A 23,020-nucleotide genomic window follows, 5' to 3' on the forward strand; every position below is an offset into this window, starting at 1 on the left:
AAACTCTATGACGACTCCGTTTCTTCTTCTCTAAGGGAGGCCAGAACCGTCCCTGCAGTCCATGTTCCTTGGGCTCAGGGAGAATAAATTAGCAGTGGATGCGAAGCACTCAGCACAGGGCCTAGGGCCGAGGAGGAACTCAATAGTCCTCAAACGGGAGGAATTATATCCTCTTCTTTTAACCTACATTTATCTATCTATTTACGTATTTATTTATTTATTTATTTACTTGTTGTGGTAAAATACATACAACGTAAAATTTACCGTTTTAGTCATTTTCAAGTGTGCAGTTCAGGAGCGTTAGGTATATTCACATTGCTGTGTAACCATTGCTGCCACCCATCTCCAGAACTCTTTCTATCTTGCAAAACTGAAACTCTGTCCCCATCAAACATTAACTCCTTATTCTCCCCTCTCTCCAGCACCTGGCAATCACCATCTATCTGTCTGTATAAATTTGACTACTCTAGGTAATTCATGTAAGTGCAGTAATACAGTATTTGTCCTTTTGTGACTGGCTTATTTTACCTAGCATATTGTCCTCAAGGTTCATCCATGTTGTGGCCTGTGTCAGAATTCCCTTCCTTTTTAAGACTGAATAATACTCCATTGTCTCTAAATACCACATTTTCTTTACCCATTTATCTCTTGATGGACATTTGGATTGTTTCCACCTTTTTGCAACAGCAAATAATCTGCTGATCTTCTGCTTTCAATTGTTTTGTGTGTCCTTTTCCTTTTTATAATTGACCCACCTTGTCTGTTAATTCAGCCAATTTGACAGAATGGTTATTTATAAATATTGTTTTTTCAATTGGATGGAAAAGTGAATTTTGGGAGCAGTTTTCACACTTGACCAACACAGCCTCGACGAAGGCTGGGAGGGCCACCGAGTGAGCCCCTATCGGAGTGTGGCTTACCTTCATAGGAGCTTTGATTCTGTCCCAAACCTGTAACATTCCTAGGAAGGAAAGGGTGTGGTTAAGAAGAAGCATGTGAGTTTTGGATTCAGACACGCAGAACTTGCATTGTGGCCACTTCTGGAGTGAACCTCTCTGAATCTTGCTTTCAGCACCTGTAAAACACTGCTACTGTTTGCTCCCTTGTGGAGAGTTGTTGTGAAGATAAAGTGAGATGATACATATGAATGCAAAGCCATGAAAAGTAAAAAACTGAACAGTGGAGTTATGACTGCAATTCACCGTGTAGTCGTATCCCCTTTGCACTAAATAAAAACAGGCAAAGGACTAAAACCTCTGCTTCTTGCTTTTCTGTTGGTACTCTTTCAACATCAGGATGTTTTGGTATTCTTAATGTGAGGTTATTGAGATATAATTTATATACAAGATGTTTCACTCTTTCTAGTGTGCCCTTCTGACAAATGTAGTCAGTTGTGTGACAGCTCCCTCAGTCAAGATAGAGAACATTTTTATCCCCCAAAAGTTCCCTTCTGCCCTTTTGTAGCCGCTCTCCTACTCCCAATCCCTGGCAACTCTGTAACTTTGCCTTTTCCAGAATATAAACAGAATCATCAGACAGTATGTAGTTTTGAGCCTGGCCCCTGTCACTTGTCGTAAGGCCTACGAGATCCATCCAGGCTGCTGTGTGGGTCAGTGGTGCTCCTTCTTACAGTGGAGAAACATCCCATTCACCCCGTGAGGGACATTTGGGCTGTTTGTAGGTTTTGGCAGCTATAAATAAACCCACTATAAACATTTGTGTGTGGGGTTTTGTAGGAATGTAAGGAATGTAGGAATGTCTTCATTTCTCTGGGGCAAATGCCCAGGAGCAGAATTGCTGGGTATGTGTTTCACTTTTTCACAAACTGCCCGACTGTTTTCCAAAGTGGCTGTGCCATTTGTATTTCCACTAGCAAGGGTCAGAATTGTGGTTGCTATGCATCCTTAACAACACTTACTGAATTTTGTTTGTTTGTTTTAAAGACATTCTAATAGGAGTGTCCTGGTACCTCGGGTGGATTTAATCTGCATTTCCCGAATGAGGACGCTGCTGATCCCTCAGGACTTCTGATTAACTACAGTGAGCTCTGGAATGAGATGTGCACGAAGCTTCCACGTGACTAGACTTCTGTCTTTTCCCCTGACTCCTCCTTTTCAATTGGCTTCTAACTTGCAAGCTCTCCTGTTAATGGGCAATGCTGGGGGAGAGGGCAGGAAGGCCTAGCCCCACGCTGCCTGTGTTTCTGGAACAAGAATGCTTTGTGGTCCCCCAATCCCTGCACCCCCCTCCCCAGGAGCTCCGGCTGAGGCAAGGTCCTAGCTGACACACAGGAGCGAGAGTGTTTGGATCTGCTGACACACAGTGAGGAACTGGCTTTTTAATGGAAAGGGAAACAGAGGAAGTTGCTGTTCTGTTCTGTATCATCCAGTTTAGTCTCCCCCAGCCCTAGGGCCTGGGGCTTTGGCCTGTGATATAGATGGCAAACAAGTCTGCCTCTGGACCAGGGGTGTAATCCAGAAAGGGGAACAGCCATACACGCTAACAAGGGAGGGGAGGGGACTTTCATCTTGACTTTCATCACAGCAACTCTGTCACCAGGTCCTAGCTGCACAGAAAGTCAGGGATGAAAGAGTAAATTGGAATGTTGGTTTAGCAGCCCAAACATCAGCGACCCAGCCGTTTCTTCAGGCTCTAGATGTCACCCTCCAGTATGACAGCCTTGAAGAGGATGCCCTGGGTTCTCTGCTTCTGAAACGTTACGCAGCAGAGCTCTGGTGAGGCCATGAATCTGGGGTGGGGGGTGAGGATGGGCTGTGACCCCAGAGGGCTGGGCCCACACGGCCACTGCCAGTCCTGGTGCCTCCAAGGTCAGAGAAAAGCCCCTCCTGGGTCACTGCAGACTTGTCATCTGGTTCTGTGCACACAGTGCGTAGACGGGGAGCACTTCCCCGTACCCCCTCACTGTACACAACCCACAGGCTCTCAGCTCACTCAGGAGCCACTCTGCACTGACTCACTGTCTTGTGTCTCTTTCATTGTTAGGGCATAAAGGCCAGAGGGTGGGACTGAGATCACCAGAGCCTTTTTGATGAGAAATCTAGTCTCAGAGAGGGGCAATAATTTTGTTAAGGCATTGCAGTGGCAAAGCTGGGACTGGACTCTGTCCTGTGACTCGTATCCCAACCCCAGCTTCCCTCTGCTTCAGGGCTACATGACTGGCCTGGTTCCTGTACAGCTGCCCCTTGCTGCCGTGTGCAGGATGCAGGAAAGCAGGGCTTCTAGTCTGCCTGGGCTGTGTGTCATATGCTTGAGCCTGGCCCAAACTGGGAAACAGCTTGCTGGCAGAGGAAAGGGCTTTGTCTTTTTCTGAAGACCCTGGGACACCCCCCCACCCCTCAGAAAACAGCCTCTAGTTCTCAGTCCTGCCTAAGGCTACCTTTCCTACCCTGTCTGCCTTCAAACTTCTACCTCTCCAAGAAACCTTTCCCTTGGCCTGTGTTACCTGGCCAACCAGGTCCCAAGCGCCTCTCTCCACCCTAGGTGAGCTCAGCCTCCTGTACGCATGGCGGGTGATACTCTGAGGCAGCAAAACCCAAGCTGTCCACACACTGAGATGGACTCTGCCGTGGCCACTGACTGGCAGTGCGACCCCAGGGAGGTCATTTCCCTGCTGCCTCAGCACCATCCGAGGCTACAGGCCAGTGGCTTTGATATTGCTGCATGGTGGGAAGATTAAGAGAAGTGGCACATGTAAATGCTGCACCAAGGGGACACTAATAAATGCCTGTCCCCCTATCCTACAGTGACATGTGCCGAGCATTGACTCAATCTGCATGGCACCCTGTGAGGGACCTGTTATTGTCCCATTCACAGATGAGGGCACCAAGGCAGGGATGGGTTTCATCACATGGTCTAATGATCTGATCCCATGAGAGTCGAACCAGAGCAGCCTGGCCAGAGGCTGTGCTCGTGGCCACCACACAGTAGGTTACAGTAGAATCTGCAGAAGTCCAGGCCTGGAGGTGGTGTTTCAAATTTTGATATTTTCTTCATCATGCATTTTTGGGCATTATTTTTGATTTAAAAAAAAAAAATTGCATTAAAATGTTATGTAACTTGGCTACTGAGATTTTTGGAGCCCCTCTTAAATCTTGTGCCTGAGGTGAGGGCCCCACTGGCCTCACCCTAATCCCAACCCTGCTTTGGTCCCCCAGTGACTCTCACTCCCAACTTGGCCCTTTTGCTCTGGATAAGAAAGTGCTGGCACTTGCAGACGGCACTTTTGACAATGAAGTGGATTTTAATGATTTGTCCTTACTGTTTTTCACACAGTTCTGACAGGCGACTTCCTGGTTTCTTCCTTTTACAAATAAAACTGAAGCAGGAGGCCTGGGGTGCCGGTCAGAGGACAGGAGGGGGTGCAGCCTGACGTTGGCGTCAGACAACTCCTCCATGGGATTTCACGGATCCCCGCTTGTCAGAAATTCTTGTTTCTCAAAAATCTCTGTCTGTTCAAGGAAGGGGAGTATTTGAATGTTTCACTTCAATAAACAAGGCTTCTTAACTTCGGGAGAGAGCGAAGCTGTTTCTGTTATTTCCCCTGGATATCCAGCTGTGTTCCCCAGGACCACATTTTCACATCATGATCTGATGCTCACTTTGTCTTCTCACCTGCTTATCCTAAAAATGTGCATGTAGGCAAGGCCTCAGACACATCTCATTGAATGAATTGGTTGGTAGCACCTGCAGGTGTGGCCACAAAATGACTTTTATACGATAGAGATGACACTGTGCTTGACTTTAACAGCCGTCCTGTGAGTTGGGAAGTCCGTGCCTGACTTGGGGCTGGCTCTGTGGGTGATGGGGATGGCGGTTTGATGGGATATAGTGACTTTCAGAGTCTGGAGGAAATCCAAGTAGAAATCTTTGAGTGAGAAAAAAAAAGTTGTTTAGAAGAGGGGTCTGGGCTACAGAGAGATTTGGGTGCCATCAGCATATAGGTACATTCATTCATTTTTTAAATTTTATTTCTATTTTTTAAGGAGGACGCCACTCACAGCGACCCATGCGCGGGGATCGAACCGGCGACCTTGGTCTTATTAGCACCACGCTCTAACCAGCCGAGCTAACCGGCCACCCCGGTTCATTCATTTATTCAGTAACATTTTATTGAGCACCTACACTGTGCCTACCTCAATGTGGGCGCAGCGGCCTGCCTTCAGAGATAATGTTTAGTGGATATATGGCTCTCAAGGGGCACTTAAAGCCATGGGAAGTAGCCGATGTCTCCCCTGGGGAACTCATGGAGTCAGGTAGCGTCTGACTCCAGAAAGCCGCTGCAGAGCGCCCTGAAGGAACACGCTCAGCTCTTCACATTACAACAAAATAGGCAGATCAGCAGATTTTTTTTTTTTTTTTAAGACAAAGATACCTAGAAATGTAAACTCTGTATACTCTTGGTGGAAGGACTACATATTGATACAGTGTTTGGGGAGAGGCTCTTTGGAAATATGTACCAACAGCCTGAAAAATTTGTCTGCCTTAAGGTCTAGCTATTTCCTTTTAGGAATTTAAGAATGGATTACAATCTGTTATTTAATCATGAATATATGGAAAGGCTTAGACACAAGCCTGTCATTACAGTGTTGTTTCTACTAGTGGATAACTGGAAACCACTTGAATGCCTGAGTGTAGAGGATTAGTTAAATTAACGATCCACGTGGTTCTACAGCCACCACACAGCCATAAAAATAAAGGCACAGAGGATCTTTAACAACATGGAAAATATTCATGATATGTTTTTGTGACAAAGAAGAAACTTATGAACTAATTTATAAGAAAAAAAGAAAAACAGATTGAGAGAAGACATTTGCAATTTTTAAAACCAACAAGAGACCACTTTCTAGAATAAACTCTTGCACAGCAACAAGAAAAAGACAGGCAAGGAAAAGATAAGCATAGGTTGATAGTTTGCAGAAGAGGAAATCCAAAGGGCTAACAGGCACACAGAGATCCTCAGACTCATTAGTAGGTTAGAGAAATGCAAAGTGAAATGACAACAAGGGATCAGTTTACCTCATTCAAATTGGCAGACATCAGAAAGTTGGGTGATGCCAAGCAGGTGTGTGGATGAGACGGCAGCGGAGCCTTCACAGGCTCTGTCTGTGTATGTGTCGGGAGGCAGTGTGGTGCGCTTCCAGCTTTCTGGAGGCATGTTTGCTGCTGGTACATGGTTGAATCAAGCGGGTATATAGCTTTGACTCAGCGTTCTGGCTCCCAAGTTCATACTCAGAGCCAGTCATGGGCAGCCCATGAGGAGACCTGCGTGGGAATGTCCGGGACAGGACCAGTGCAGTACAGGAAGTCGTCATCCCTGCAGAGTCAAGAAGTCAAATAGGCACGTGATGCCCGCTTTGTGACACAGGGCAGCAGTCAAAGGAAACTAAGTTGACAAACACAGAGCCACACGGTTAGGTCTTAAGGCATAATGTTGAGTGAAAAAGTGAGCTGCAGGAAAGATGCAGAAGGTTATCCGGCAAACTTCAAATGCATGCATTCAGAAATCTTGCACTTGTGCATGTTTTATAAGCACCCATTAAGCAGGTGTGGTGGGTGGGGTGGAGGCGGTGGGGAAGAGGGGAATGGGAGTGGGGAGTGGAGGTCCAAGGAATAAATGAGTAAACTACCGAAGCCAGAGAGGAGCCTGGCCCAGGTCAGGGAAGCGACTGCTGGGACTGAGGGATATGAGGCACCCCACCCCAGCCCCTGCGGCTCAACCCAAAAAGAAACAAATCAAACCTCCACCAACCTCCAGCCCAACCAGTCAACGAAAGCAAAAGTATAAATAAACAGTTTGCCTCAACAACGTTATTAGTGCGTTTTTATTAAACTGTAGTCATAGATAGAAGCAGGAATATCAATAGTCATTTTTCTGGGTATGGGCAAGCTTGATATTCTTCCTGATATTTCATTCCTTCCCAGTTTTTGACACTGAACTTACATGGCTTTTGTAAAAAGAAAGTGATTCACGTGAGGTGGAAGAAGAGCCAGGGACATGTGGAGTTCTGTGCATGAAGAGTGAGAAAGTTTCAAAGAGGGATGGCTAGCTAGTCTGGCTGTGTGATCCTTAGTTAACTCACACTCTAGCCTGCGAGGGGTGTGTGTTTGGGCTAAAAGTAAAGCATGACACACCCCCTCTGCTGCTGTAGCCCAGAGCAAAACACTGGTGACTCACTCTGTGTGTCCATTTATTTGGTTGCTGCCCGGGGATTCGTGCTTGTTGGTTGCTGGCCAGATTCCAGGATGGATTCGTACATTGTGACATTGTGGTTTAGGGATGGGGCCTTCTTGCAGGGGGCCTGGACAGCCAGGTCCCTACTTGGAGCTTCCTCCTCTCCTGATAACCAAGCCAAACAAACCTTCCTTGTGCTGAGTCAGTCTGATTCACCTGCAGTGTGGCAATGGAAAGTCAAGGGCACATTAAAGGTAACTTCTTGAGTTTACCTATCTGGCAAAGAGGTCTTTGGCTATTTTCATCACACAAGTTCTTGCCCTTTCACCTACTGACCCAAGGTCTATCACACAAATTGTTCCTGTTTGCACTAATAGTGAAGTATTTTTAAGTTAGCGTGGGGGTTTAAGAAGTCATCTTGAGGACAAAGTCCTCCAAAAATTGTCTGAACAAGATAATGCTGAGAATGAAGAACCTATATCCTTTGACTCGGTGCGTAGAAGGAAGTTACCATTGAAGAGATAGAATTACATACTTCTATAAATATTGCTAAGACATTTACACATGTTTCTTGTATTTACTCAGCCTTTCAAAGAGGAACCGCATCAGGTAACGAGAAAGCAGGCTTTGGTGTTAAAGGCTTGTGTTTCAACTGCCATCCAGCTGCCCCTATGCTTTTGGCCCAGTTGGCTTTCTTACTATTTAGAGAAAATCAGAATACTTCTTTCTCTCTCATGAGAGTCTGTGTAAAAAGCCCAACACATGTTAGATTATCAATATGTGTGAGTCACTCTAAATCTGAATCTCTTTTTTAAAAAGTCTTCCTATGTTAGTTGGTTTCAGATTCTTAGAGGAACCATCGTCAGTAGGAACTGGACTGAATGAGTACAGTACATTGTCCCACAACCAGCTTCATCAGGAAGTGCTGTGACAGGACTTTTCATTTTTTGTTTTTTTGTTCTGAATTCAGATCTGCTTCGCTAAGGCATGGAGGGGGAAGATGTTTCAAAGACTGAAGACGGAGCTGAGGATCCAGCTTCACAACATGAAGGCCAGCCTGATGTTGCTCAACCTGACTTCCCACATGGAGGGCAGTCCCAGGGCCCCACAGCTCTCTGGGAGATGCTAGAAAGGAAGTTTCTGGAATATCAGACGTTGGCTCATGGGAGCCCTGCTGAACGTCAGAAGAGCCTGTTGAGTCTTCTCCCATTGTTCCTAAAGGTCAGTATTCTTATTTTTGGAACTGTAGGAAGATGATACAGTGCTCTGGGGACACTTTGCAATGCTTGGAAACTGGAGTTGGTGATTTTAATATCATCACAAGTGCTGTCTGGTTGCTTAGAGGAGAGTGTTGTGCTATCTATTAAAGATGGTAAGCATGGCTTACCTCCAGGATGAGGAAGGGCATGGAATGGAGGGACAGTTCGCTCTTACTCTTGTCTCTTTAGTTAAAAAAGTTGTATTGTTCAGTCACAATCCCAGCTTGGAAGCCAGAGAAGAGACCAGCTCCTTTGGGAACTAGAAAAGGAGTGTGTGTCTTGAGACGTGAGGTGCAGGGATGGCCGGTAACCTCAAACACCAGTCATGCGACACCAGGGCCTGGAAGGGCCAGGACGCAAAATGCATCAATAATACAACCGAGGTATAATCGGGGGGGAACACCCAGAGCAGTGCTCCCGTCGCTGGTTACAGGCACACAGGAGTAGTCCAGCCTGTCCACTGGGCCAACAACACTCTGGCCAGTGGCAGCTGGTGACAGCATGGGTGCAGGGATTTCCTTTGTTGTCTTGGAACAAAGCTCCTGACAGTGAGGTCTGCCTTTTAATTGGATATATTGAAGGCTGGTTGTAGAGTTGGAAACACATCTTTGTATGAGGATTTAACTTTTGCTTCATGATTGCTTTGGGTTATTATTTAAAAAATATACCTATAGTCAAAGCACAGAGAATGTGAGCTACTTTGCACATTGAAAATAGACTAGGACAGATGGAAGCTTAGGCAGGTTTTTATTAGGAAACGCCTTTGTTAAAGTTTCTTCTAACTTATTAACCACAAATATTTAAGGATTTCCAAAGATGACTCATCATCTTTTTGAGATCATATTTATAAGATACATTGAATACTTAGGCATGTTTTTCTGTTAAAAAAAAGCCAAATATAATAACTCATTGTTCACTAACTCATTATTTTCCTCCATGGTGTGGACTTGTATACTCCATTCACCCCATTTAACAGATTGGATAACTGAGGCATAGGGACTGTACTGGAAAACAAGAACTAGGTTAGGAGAGATGGCTCATGGTTTTCATTCCTAGCCTCCCTGCTCTAACAACCCCAATTTCTGGGAGATAGCTCAATCTTAGCAGTTCTCAGATCAATGTTGCCTCAAGAAAGGAAAAATGTGAGCACCTTCCCACCTTGAGTGAAATTTACTGGGCATGTGTATGGCTCCATCCATTGCGTTGTATCTTTCCCCCGGATCTGGGCAGCCTGGCTCTGGTGAAAGTACTCTGCATCTGTGTCATGCGGGGCGTCCGGCGGGGTCTCTGGTCCCACTCCCCACATAAGAACGCAGGATATGGTGAGGCCAAAAAGGAACACCCACGGAGCCATAGGTAGGGAAGTCATACCACTATACTCTCACTGGCGGCTGGGTTGGAGAAACAGGAACCAGGAGCAACACAATTCTCAACCCTCACTGTGCTGCCCGTAGGCTCAGCCACCATCTTCTTGCTAGCTCCCCCTTTTTTTTTTTGCTCGCGTAACCACAGCAGTTATATTCGTGGCCAATGGCTCACTGGTTACAGCTGACGGCCAACTAGCCACAGCTGATGGCCATCCAATCACAGTTGATGGCCATTTACTACCCGAGCCAGCACCTTTCTATGTGAGGCCGAGAGCCTGGAAACTGCTTTTTGGGGCTCTGTCCCCACACTCCACCCCTACAGGCTCTCGCCTCACAATCTACGCGACAAGCGTCTTCCGCGAGGGGCCCTGTGCGAGGAGCCTGGAGGTGAATGCTATTTCCTGGACACAGCCAAGCTCTCTGGTCACAGCCAGGGTTTCTCAGGGCACCACCAGTACTTCTGAGCACAGCCAGACTTCCTGGACTTCTTAGGTACCACTAGTCTCCCCGGGCACAGCCAGGGTTTCTCAGGGCACCACCAGTACTTCTGGGTACAGCCAGACTTCCTGGACTTCTTAGGGTACCACTAGTCTCCCCGGGCACAGCGAGGGCCTCTCAGGGCACTGCCACTCTCTCTGGACACAGCCAGACCTCCTGGACACAGCCAGGGCTCTCAGGGCACTGCCACTCTCTCTGGACACAGCCAGACTTCCTGGACACAGCCAGGGCTCTCAGGGCACTGCCACTCTCTCTGGACACAGCCAGACTTCCTGGACACAGCCAGGGCTCTCAGGGCACTGCCACTCTCTCTGGACACAGCCAGACTTCCTGGACACAGCCAGGGCTCTCAGGGCACTGCCACTCTCTCTGGGCCTCTCAGGGTACCGTGCTGGAACAACAGCGGCTCACAGTCAAGGTGCTTACATATTCTTGATGGCGGCCGGTCAAGACACAAAAGCAAATATCTGCCAGTTCCACTACATGGTGGTATGTTCCCAAACAAATAGTCAAGCTGTCCATTAAATTAGGGATGGAAGGCAATTCCCCATAGTCCATAGTCATTGCCAGGGCTGTCCTGGAGGTGAGGGATGACCTTGACCTCACCCTCAGCTCCCACGGAGGACTCAGCAAGCCATTCCTCCTGGGACTACAAGTCCTGCATCCGGGCTGCCTCAGCAAGCACTTCCCAGCCCACAGGGGCACAACAACCTTCTCTTTCTCTGTCTTATGCTGGTTGGAGAACCATCCACCTCTTCCCACCCCTCCACGGGGTCCAGCTCTCCGGCAGCTGCTCCTCCTGGTCTTCCTGCAACTGAGTGTTCGTAGGCACAAACTGCTCCACCGTCCTTTGGAGAGCTTTGGCCGACACCATACCCTGCTCGCTGCGCCATGTGTAGTGCAGGGGATCCTGCCGACTACGCCAAGTGTCGTGCGGGGTGTCCGGCAGGGTCTCTGGTCCCACTCCCCACACAAAAACGCAGGATATGGCTAGGCCAAAAAGGAACACCCACGGAGCCATAGGTAGGGGAGTCACACCACTATACTCTCGCTGGCGGCTGGGTTGGAGACACAGGAACCAGGAGCAACACAATTCTCAACCCTCACTGCGCTGCTTGCAGGCTCAGCCACCATCTTCTTGCTAGCTCCCCCTTTTTTTTTTGCTAGCGTAGCCACAGCAGTTATATTCGTGGCCAATGGCTCACTAGTTACAGCTGATGGCCATTTGATCACAGTCGATGGCCATTTACTACCTGAGCCAGCACCTTTCCACGTGAGGCCGAGAGCCTGGAAACTGCTGTTTGGGGCTCTGTCCCCACAATCTGAGAGCCAGGTCTTGGTGTTTATTTGCCTCTCTCCAGATTGTCAATTTGAGAATCCCTTCATTTGTTGTAAAAATATTTATTAAGTTCCTATACTCTGTTCTAGGGCCTGGGGCAATGAGATGGAGAAGACAGATAGAGGTTTTACCCTCATGGAGAGTTCAGTCCAGAGCAGAGGATACCAAATAGCACTCAGAATGTGGTTTTACTTGTAGACGTTAGAAGTGAATTAGTGGCCTTTTTTTTTTCAAAGTGGAAAGTTTTCACCTGAAAATCAGATTTCCAGTTTCTCTTGAAAATTTTGGTAGTTGTCACACTAATAATTGGATAGAGATGGTTAGGGACACCCCTTTTCGACAGAAGATGGTCTTGGTCTCTAAGTTTACCCCAGTCCCTCACTCCTTCACATCTCTCACCCAGTGCACCTTACTCATCTATGTTATCTGACCCCATAGGCCTCTGAGCTTGTGGCCCCAAGAATAGCAAATACTTCCTATTACAACGGAACCTCGATATTTGTCCCTGTTTCCCAAACCCTGTCCTGGTAATTGGAGGCATAATGGCCCATGAGCTTTCAAGTCAGAGAGAGTAGGGCTCAAGCCCTGGAATCACTGCTTATTAGCTGTGCATCCTTGAGCAAATTATTGAATATTACTGAATCTCCGTTTCTCATCTGTAAAGTGAGATTAATAACACTTTGCTGGAAGACTGTGAAGGTGAGATAAGACGATGCTTGTGAAGTCCATGGCACGTGGAAAGCAGACACGGCCCCTAGTAGCTGTCTATCCACCTCTGGGATATTAACTGCACATCCTCCAAACTACTGACACAACCTGCTATGTTTTGGATCCCTGGAGCCCTCCTCTGATGTACCCTGGAGAAGCAGAATATTACAGGCTTTTCATCTTAAAATCTCCATTCTTTTATTAAGTCCTGCGTGTCTATAAACTTGTTGTTTCTATTAAGTTCTGACGAATAAAACCTTGCCAGAGCCCTCAGGCTTCTTAATTAAAAGTTGACAGTGGAAAGAAACATGGGGAAAGGGGGAGATTTTTTTTTTCTGGGTGCAGTGCAGATAAAATCTGAGCTGTAGATGAAGATTGAAAACATCCATTGGAATATAGGTCCTTGTGTCAGGAGTCAAGCTTGTAATCACTGTGTTCTAAATTCTGTAACCATTAAACAGTGTTCTTCAAGGTTGTCTATAAAGAACCCCCTTGAAAACATCAGGACTTAATAAGTTATGCCGTGTCCTGTGTAATGTGGCTATTAATGTCAAAGCCTCATACGTATATTAGTTGTCACAGAAACCCTGGCCCAGCTGGGCTCTGATCACATCTGAAAAATCCTGGAATGCTTTTTTTGGTGGATCTCAACCGTATACCTTGCTCTTTTCACTTTGGGGCTAAGGAAAACCATGATGATCTGGAATATTCTTTGTCCTAAGACAATACACAAGAGATTTTGAATTGTTGCCCCTGCTTGGAAACGGTGCTGTTCCTGGGTGGTGGAATCTTGCCTAACTGGGTCAGACTCTTTATCAGTCAGACTCAGCATCGGAGGGGTGGTCCATGTGTAGTTAGGGCTCCAGAGAAGGTTGATGACAGTGTGTGCCCCACCTCAGTAGCTGTCACTTGCCTCGACCTAGTAAGACTTGAGATCTGTTGCTAGGCATCTGGTGTAGCAGACTCCCTCAGAGCTGCTTTGTTGACATCTCCTCCCCCAGAGAACTTCCCTTTAGCCTCTCTGGCTTTCTCTCATGTCTGACTCCTCCAAACCCACAGCAGAGGCTGAACGTCCCCCTCCTCCCTGTCATCGTAAATGACATACGGGAATCTGCATTAACTGCTAGGCAAGCACAAAGATGGGCTTCATTGGCTCTATATTAAAATCTAGCCCTATTGGCTCATCTCCAGAGTTAAAAAACAACCTCAGGGTTGTTAAGGAGTGAAGCCACTCAACACTGCATTTGCTGTCTTGGTAATAAGGAAGAGCCTAATGGAGACTCGGGGCGCCCGAACCCCAACAAGGAGCTGCCCTGAGGCGTGAGTCAGAAACAAGGTGCTCATCGAGAACTGCAGGCTCTCCTCCTGCACCAGACCCCATGACTCCCCTTCACAGGTCAAAGAGGAGTTCTTAACCACGTCAAGGGGTCGCTTTCACTGATGAAACCTAGTAATATTTACCACACTCTAACTAAACCAGACATTTTGTTTAGTGTTTATAAGGCCTCACAATCACCTTGTGAAGTGGACGCTCTTCTTATCCCAGATTTACAATGAGGAAAGAGAAACTTAGAGGTGTTTCATAGCATGGCCAAGGTCACGCTGTTGCTGGTGGGGAGCAGAACTTAACCTGGGCGGTCTGCTCAGGCCTGTGTTGTTAGCCACTGAGCTCCCTCGGGTGATGCTGGGGTTCATAGAACAGAGTACATCTGCTTTCTCTCCCTGTCCCGTGACGCAATGGACACTGGCTTTGTCTGGCTAGTACCTATGTTCCCTTTGGGGACAAAAAGAATGCTATCTCCACACGTGTGATGTCTGGATAGCTGATTCCAGGAGTTTTCAGACAAGGAGGAGGTCTTATTACATCGCACAGGAGGCAGCACAGAGCCAAGGACTTATCAGTGTGCAGACCAGTGTTTTCAGGAAGGATTCAATTGACGGTTGTTCTTTTCCTGCCAAAAGCCTGTTCTTTCTAGAACCCTTCCTATCATAGGGTGTCACACTAAGAGAAGAAGGCATTCCTCTAGCAAGTATGGGCAGGTCTTGCTGGCCTTCCGCTAAGATTGTTTCGGGGCAAAGGAAACTTCCGTTTCTCATGTTGCACAGAATACTGGTAGACTTCGGGGGAGTGAGAGCTCTAGATATAGTTGTTGAAGATCATTCTTAGAATGTGTTCTTTGAGAGAAAGCAGGCAGTGAGATCCACAGCAATTAGTATAAAATTCCTCACTGTTTGGGACAGACAACCAGGGGGCTGCGACAACATGAGAAAGAAGGGAGCTCTGTGGATGTGGTAGACTAGAGATGCTGGAAATGGGTTCACCTTGCTGCCTTTGAGAGATGGCATCTATGTCCCCTTCCCTTGAATCTGAATGGGTTTGTGATGGCGTGGCTAATGGAAAAAGGCAGAAGTGAAATTTCTAGGCCTACGCCTCAAGAGACTTGCCGCTCCTTCCTGTCCTTTGGAATACTCACTCTTAGAACCCTGCTGCCATGTTGTGAGGAAGACCAAGCGGCCCTATGTAAAAGCCTATGGAGAGGAACTGAAGCCCCTGACCTTGCAGCTGTACTAGCTCCTGACAGCCAGCACCAACTTTCCAGCCATGTGAGTGTGCCATCTTGGAAGTGGGTCACTTGGCCCCCAGCTGAGTAAGCAGAGAAATCTGTCCCTGCTGAGCCCTGACTAAATTGCAGGTCCATGAGAAAAAGAAATGATTGCTATTATTTGAAGCCACTCAATGTTGGGGGGGGGATTTGTTTTATAGTCATATATAACCAGGACAGTGGGTAACATGGGGAGGAATTCATTCATTTATTTCCTAGTGCGCAGTGATTGAAATTAACAGTCCATCGATTGTACTTGGAAGTGAGTGATTGTACTTGGAAGTGAGTGGGTGCACATGTGCATGTACACAGGTTTGTACTCTTAGGCTAACTGCCTGGCCGGTAGTGCAGAGCACATGCACGAAGTGTGGTATTCTCATAAAAAGTAAGCATGGACCCAACTGACACTGGAGTAGAGAACAGTAGCATTAAATATCATAACAAGGATGATGAACAATTATTTCCGACTGTGGTGTCCAGAGGGCATGGTGAGGGTCAACACCCCTCTTCGTCCTCTCTGTCTGTACCCATTCAGAGTGGGGCCTGGAACATGGCTTATTCCCATCTCTGGGAAACAACATTTTTGTTGCGTTAACTTTTTTTTTTTGTTAATTTACAAAAGAGAGAATCAACTGTGTCACACTAGCAGGGGAAATTCATGTAAAGTCTCTGAAATGTTTTGAGCTCACTTAAAGACCAAACCACCAAACTCTGCGGTAACGGAGAAATAATAATAATCCTGTCATACTTAGAAACCAACCAGTTCTCTGTCATGCAAAAGCTGGGGTTTTCTCCCATTTCCTCAAGAGCTTTTGTCATTCCTTATTGTCCTTTGGAGACCGGAGCATCATTTTCTTTCTCTTTCTTCCATGTGAGGGGACAGCCACAAGGCATCGTGGTGCAGCTTAGAGAATGTGAGTAAATGAAAGTTTTTAAAAAAATATTAAGCAATATTCTCCCAGCATGCAAGTCCCAGTTTGGGGAAAAATTAGGTCCTGTTGGAAGCTGTCTTAACTCTTTGGGGTCTCCATGGTATCATTCAGTAAATGATTGCCTCCGTGCATCAAATAGCACCCCAGTGGCCTGAAAGAGTTAACGCGGCCTCCAGAAGTGCCCACTGCCGTCCCAGGAAGGGGTGTGAGCCTTGGGAGGATCTGGCTGAGTGTACAATTACTGTTCAACTCACAGCGGCCCAATTTGCTTTATTGTAGCGTGCCTCCTGGAGTCCCACTGCTTGAAGACGATCTAGATGCTTCTGAGTCAACTGCTTGCAAATTGGTCTTTGAGGGGTTTGCCAGTGCAGGGAGGAGGCACCGGAATTTGTTAGGAAGACATCATAGCAGAGTTCTTATTCCTGGGGAGGGAAATAATCTTACCATTGGAGATCCTTGCCAAAGGACTGACATAATTCTTTCCAGGGATGAAAGTTTCCAGGTGGTAGCTGGTTTCTAGGTGGTAGCCATAAATTTCTTAGACATGCACATGCTACTTGGGTTTGCGTATAATAAATCAACTCTTCACTCTGTGGCTTAACTGATTCTCTGGGCTTACCCTCTGGCTCAGCCTTAGTTTCCGTAAAGTGGGAATAATAACAATATGAATCTCAAAGGGTTGTTGTGAGGATTACTGGGAAAAATGCATGTAAGTGTTTGGCCCAGTGTTGGGCACAAGACCAGCACGCAACACATTTGGCCATTATTCTGCATATTGAGCATTTCATAATCACGTGTTTACTTATCAAATGTTTGTTGAAGGCCTACTATGTGCAATAGTATTTAACATTCTTCTAGCATTTTTGTAGTTCTAGCAAAGTTCTGATGTTCTGCTTTTTTATTTACAAAAGAAAGGGGGCAGCTATGTCCATTTATAGGCAGAAAATGTAAAAAATTTGGATACACAGTTTTTAAAAAACAAAATAAATACCCAAGTACTCCTCACCCATATAAAAGGAATCAAACATTTCAGATAAACCAAAGCCACCTGTGCACACATTCTAGAGCTCACTCCTCTTCCACCTTTTTCCAGTGGTAACCCCTATCCTGCTGAATTGTCAGGAATATATCATACACACACACACACACACACACACACACACACATATGATTTTTTGCAAAAAGGTATTTCACTATGATTCTAAAAACCTGTGAGACTAAATATAAATTATACAATAATATGGATATATTTTTATAACCATAAGTAATATTGTGTAATTTATACATAATTTCACAGGTTTTTGTAGGCTCACATTGTAATATTTGCTTTTGCCACTCAACATTCCATTTCTGGGGTTTATCCGCATTGATACAGGCAATTCTATTTCTTTTTCAGTTCTATATTGTATCCTGATATAAATATGCCACAAATTATGCCTCATGGTCCTATTGATGAACATTAGGTTTTTTCCTCATTTTTCACAGTCACAAATCATGCTGCAGACATATTTCTTCTCCACGCCTCCACGTGCACATATATTTCTCCAGGGAACACATGTTGGAGTGGAATTGCTGGGTTGTAGGACAGCTGTCCCTGTACCTTTCTTGGATTGGGTTAAATACTTCTTTAAAGAGGTTCTTTCAAGTTGCACTCCATCATCAGAGCGTGGGGGTTCCATGGTCCCTCACCTTCACCCACATTTAGTATTGTCAGGCTTTTCATTTTTACCAACTTGAAAAGTATAAAATATCTCATTGTGGTTTTAATATGCATTTTCCTGATTCTTGGTAATTTGCTACTTCTTTTATCTTTTATTAGTTACTTGTTTCATTTGCCTATTTTTACAAAAAATAAGTTGTTTGTCTTTTTCTTATTAATTTCTAACAGTCTGGATATTATTCCTTTGTCAGTTATGTACATTGCAAATATTTTCTCCTGATCCTTGGCTTGCCTCCTTATTTTGTGTATAGCATCTTTTAATATAGAGACAATTTTTCAAGGTTTTTACTTTTTAATAAATATAGTATCTATAGCAAGGAAACCCATTGAAATGATTTTCCTTTGGAATTTTGATGCCTTTCTCACCTTTTCTAGAAGGAGGATCTCAGCTTAAAAAAATGCGGTTGGGCCTTTGGGCAGGAGTATAATTTAATATGACTGGTGAGATGGAACAGTGGATGGGAGTCCAGCAAAATTGCATTTCGTAGAGGCTACTAGTTCTGTGCACAGCAGCCTACCTTCCCGGTGGACCTGGGATGGGAAGTTGCCGGAACTCAAGTCCTGGGCCAAGGCTGGTCACTCCACTCTGACCGTTGGTCTGGAGAGGGCGAGCCTCACTGGAGGACTAGTGAACTTGGCCTGTGACACATGGTAGAGCAAAGGGAAAAGACTCTGATGAAGACAGACCTATGAACAGGATCAGTACAGAAACGGGGGGAAACTCTGAAGAGCGTCTGGCATCTGACGAAGAATTTTAAAAGTCATGACTACTATTAAATAGTATCCGAAATGATAAGGGGGAAAAGTTTGAGGAAAAATCTGACCAGAAAGGATAGAAATTGAGAAAGGACAGGTAAAAATTTTAAGGAAATCAAAAAAGAAATAGGAGATTAAAAATGACAATAACAACTTGGACTGGAAAAGAATTTCCTAAACCTGGATTAAAACCAGAAAACAAAGAAGTAGATTTAGAAATTTCATTTCACATGATTTTCAGATTTCTGTATAGCAACACCCAACAATACTAAGTTCAAAGACAAAATTACAAATTCGAAAATAATTGCCATAGTATAATGGACCAGGGATTAAAATAAGTAAGAAAATCATGAAAATCCTAATAGAATAATAACAGGCTACAAGTAAAAACAAGCAATTTAAGAAGCACAGAAGTGTTCATTTACTCTAGTAATCAAAAGACTGCAACTGAGATTTTTTTTCTTCTATACAGTTTCTCATTTAAGATGAAAAAGCATGACAGTGTTCAATGTTTGTGTGGGTGCAGAGAAACCAGCACTCTCCCTTGGAGCCCCTGGAGGCTAATCTGCTAAACTTTTTCTGGAGAGCGAGTTAGTAATATGTACCAAAGCACTAAAAACAAAACAAAACAAAACATCCCACTCTTTTAACTTGCAACCCCACTTAAAAGAAATTCATCTGAAGGAGATAATTGCATGACTTAAACTATGAAATCTGTACGGTGTTTGACTAGTGTGTAAGAGGAGAATCAGTGAGACAGAGTAACTGATGGGGTAAGGAAGGAGAGGGAGAGGGAGACCTAGAGAGTCACTCTTAGAGTTTCTCACTAGGGCAACTGGGTGCTTGGTAGGGCCATTCAATGAGAAAAGATGTAGCAGGTTTGGGGGTAAGGCAATGGATTTGGTTACGAGTGTTTGATGTTTTAGGAGCACAACTTCAGGGGAAATGTCCAGGGCCCAGTTGGCTGTGGGTTTGGAACTCAGCAGAAAGCTGAAGAATTCACAGGCACCAGAGAAGGGATATGGCGGAAGCTGGAGGATAGATGATGTGGTGGCTTTTGGGAGGCACCTGGGAAAGTGAGTTGAGCTGTTGGTTTGGGCCGGCAAGGAGAGAGGGGGGTGACTCTCCTTGCTCTGTAGCTCTGACATCTCTGACCAAATCCTGTTGGTTGCTTTCAGGCCTGGGAACACTCCGTGGGGATCATCAGCTTTCCCAGTCTCCAAAGGCTGGCAGAAGATGTTTCCAACCAGCTAGCCCAAGACATACATAAGGCACTTGTGGGAAAGCCTGCAGGTAAGAGAATAGAAGTCCTGGACACAGCTTATTGGAGGGTGAAATAGCTCTACAGGTTTCTGTCAGGCCTCCTGCTCAGACCCTCTCTGCTTTCTAATGGAGTTAGCATAGTGTCTTCCTAAGAGTCCAGCCAGCCTGGGTCTGCCACTGTGTATCTTGGGAACAAAGGGAAAGGCTAGTAAAGGAGGGAAGGGGGGACTTGGGGAACTCTCCTATTCCTGGGATGGACACACACACACACACACACACACACACACACACACACACACGCTCACGACCAGGGCTCTGGGAAGAAGTGCTAGGATAAAAGGTACACCCAAGTGTTGAATGGAGAACTTGATCCAGAAAAGACACAGAGGCCAAAGCATGTCTTTTGTTATAGGGTCTCTTTACTTGCATTCTTCCACTCATGGAACTGGACCCTGGAGACTCGGCTATGGAAGGAATTCCAGGGGAAAGAAATAGCTTGACCATGGTGCAGATTGCAGAAATCTCTGCAGTTTAAGGGGCTGTGTGATATAGGAAGTGGGGTGAAGACTCTGGATTGCAGGAAGTCTATCACTGAGGAGTCTGTTCTAATTATTTGGCAATAGGGAGCCATCGATGGTTGTTGAATAGGGATGGTGGCATGATAAATGCTATCCTCTGAGAAGATTAATGTGGCAGAGTGTGGAATGTTTAATATAGATTCAGGTAGCATTGTGAGGATGGCAGGAGGCAGAAATCCCTAAAGTTGCTAAGGTGCATCTCATTGGGAGAGGAGCCCAAGAGGGGGTGAAGCTGGGTAGGCAAGTCCTGTACCATCCTGCTGGTGACACTTTCTCCTCTTTCTGTGTTGTTGCCAGAGCAAGCGCGGGCTGCAGCTGGGCAGTTGCTGCGGTGGAAGGGGGATGCAGACCAGGATGGCTACCTGCTCCTCAAGTCGGTGTTTGTGCTCACGGGGACAGACTCGGTAAGTTTCAGGCCCAGTGGGCCCTGGCCTGGCCACTCCTCATCTGTGTGCACAGGAACGTCCCAGTACAGGGCAGTGGCCATGTCAAGTGCATCTTTCTTTCCATGACATTGATTTCTCGTTTCTCTTCCCTTATTCCCCTTCCAATGTAGGACATGGACTTCAGAGTCTCAAATTCTGGTTTGAATCCTGCCTTTTCAGTTGACAAGCTCTATGTAACCTTAGGCAAATGGCTTTACCTCTCTGTGACTCTGCTGTGTTGCTAATCTTAGATCTGGGAACAATAATGACTCAGTTCTAGGGTTCATATGGTGATTTAAAATGCTCGATGTTCCTGTGTGTCAGGGCAAGAATGGATGTGTCCCATGCATTGTGTGAATTAATCTTCCCCAAACCCTTGAGTTGGATTATGGTGATGGCATGCTAGTGGTGAGAAATCAGGCTCACTCATGTTGCGAAACTGTAGTCTGTCTGACTCTAGAGCCTGTGCTCTGAGCTGCTGCTCTTTCTGCCTCCTGTCAAACTCAGACTGAAGGAGCTAACCCTGTAGACACCTGTCTGTGCATGCCTGCCTAGACACGGTGCTCAAATGAGGCCTCTTGCCCTTCCCTAGCCACCCGCACCCCATCGTGACTGCAGTCATGACCTCCCACTGTGAAGGGGGTCCCAGTGCTTCCTCCCTGAGTGGTTTGATAATGGTTGGTGTCCTCTCAGGCAGAAGACGTCCTGGCAGCTGTGGCCATCAGCAGAAATGGCCAGAAGCCCCATGCAGGGCAGGTCCAGACACTCATATGTCTATCAGGAGTGCCCACTGTGCCCAGTCTAGTGCATGGCAGTAGGAATAGTAGCAAAGCAGAACAGACCAGGGTGGTGGCTGCCCTCAGTCTACTGGTGACATGGACAAGAGAGAAGGCTTTGGAGACGGTACATGGAGCTGTGAGAGGAGCAGAGTGACAGTTGTTAGCTAGAAGGAGGACCACCTGGCCTTTCCTCTGCGTAACCTGCCTGGACAACCGTTAGGCAGAGCAGCCTGAAGTACAGAGCCGGGGCTCTTCTGCCCCTAGGAAAGGACTGTTTTCAGTCTGAGTAGTAGTAAAAAATTAACCTAAAGCCTGGTTTTCCACTGTGAGCAGCCTGCCCCCAAAGCAGTGAGAGAAGTAAGCAATGGGTTTCAGGGGAGACAGTTCAGCGTGGGCAACAGGGAGAGCTGCCTTGAGCAGGGTCACAGCAGAGCCAGGCATCAAGGAAAGGGATGGACATTACCTGCAATGCAGCTTTTAGGGGGCTGGGTAGGACTAGAGGCCTGCATGATATTCCTGGTTGTGGCCCAGACTGTGCATTCTTCTTTTCTCTTTTTCTGATTTACCCACCATGTATGTCAAATTAGTCAACCAGGTGAGAAATTGTGTGGACAAGACACTTTAGATGAACCCCACGTGTACTCATATGTGCATGAGTGTGTGTGCACACACATACTGAGGCTGCAACCACAATAATTCCAGTGGAGCTGCAGGCAGAGCCCATGGGAGAAAGCTTCACACTCAGGCTGGTCCCCTCTTTCCAGCTTCCTGTCTTCTCTCCTCTGTCTGGCCACTCTGGTTATCAGTTTCCACATATAGGGCCTTTTTCAAAACTCAGAGGGAGTTTTAAAATCTGAACAGAGGAATGGGAAGGGTCCTGATCGGGTCCTTAATTCAGTTGTTTGCTCTTGTCATTAACCACCCCCTCAGTTCCCTAATGAGGAGAAAACTACCAAAATAAGCAATGTGATTGCCTAGGAAAGCCCTTGTTCTCTGCTCTGCACCTGTAACCTCCTTCCCTCCCTCCATTCCTTCCTATCATCTATCTGTCTTATAAAAGATATAATGTGGATTTCCCATCTAGATGGTGGAGTAGGTAAACATTGTGCTTGCCTTCTCATGACCACATCAAAATAATAGCTAAATTACCGAACAACCATTATTAAGAGTCTCCTGAAGTCTAGCTGAACAGAACTTCTACAACTAAGGACATACAAAAGAAGCCAACTTAAGACTGGTAGGAGGGGTGGAAATGCAGGATGGGCTGGGCCCACACCGGCATGTAGTGGTTAAAAATTGGGAGAGATGTCTCAGCTGGGGAGGGCCCCTGGAGGAGTGAGGGGACCCAGCCCCACACCAAGCTCCCCAGCGCAGGATTCCAGTGCTGCGAAGAAAAGACCCTATAACTTCTGGCTGTGAAAACCAGTGGAGACTGTGGCTGACTGAGATAGAGGGCAGATGGAGTCAAAGTTGTTCCTCTTACAGGGCCCATGCATATACTTACTCACTGACGGACTCACTTGCTCTGAGCTCAAGCTCTATGGCAGTAGCTCAAAAGGTGCCAGGGACATATGGGAAGGAACTGAATTGTCTGGCTTCAG

The 23,020-nt window shown here is 46.2% G+C and overlaps 1 protein-coding gene across 3 annotated transcripts in view; it reads left to right on the top strand.

Moving 5' to 3' along the window:
• Positions 1 to 23,020, top strand: part of WDFY4 (WDFY family member 4) — a 290,937-nt gene that overhangs the window by 11,408 nt on the left and 256,509 nt on the right. For all 3 annotated transcript variants that reach the window (XM_033130918.1, XM_033130921.1, XM_033130920.1), the window contains exons 2-4: positions 8,163 to 8,413; positions 19,553 to 19,667; positions 20,513 to 20,619. In XM_033130918.1, coding sequence (XP_032986809.1) covers positions 8,180 to 8,413; positions 19,553 to 19,667; positions 20,513 to 20,619 — 456 coding nt within the window. In that variant the 5' untranslated portion in view covers positions 8,163 to 8,179. The remainder of the gene's footprint in view (positions 1 to 8,162; positions 8,414 to 19,552; positions 19,668 to 20,512; positions 20,620 to 23,020) is intronic.

Source organism: Rhinolophus ferrumequinum, chromosome 16 (assembly GCF_004115265.2).
Source record: "Rhinolophus ferrumequinum isolate MPI-CBG mRhiFer1 chromosome 16, mRhiFer1_v1.p, whole genome shotgun sequence".
Classification (NCBI taxonomy): Eukaryota; Metazoa; Chordata; class Mammalia; order Chiroptera; family Rhinolophidae; genus Rhinolophus; species Rhinolophus ferrumequinum.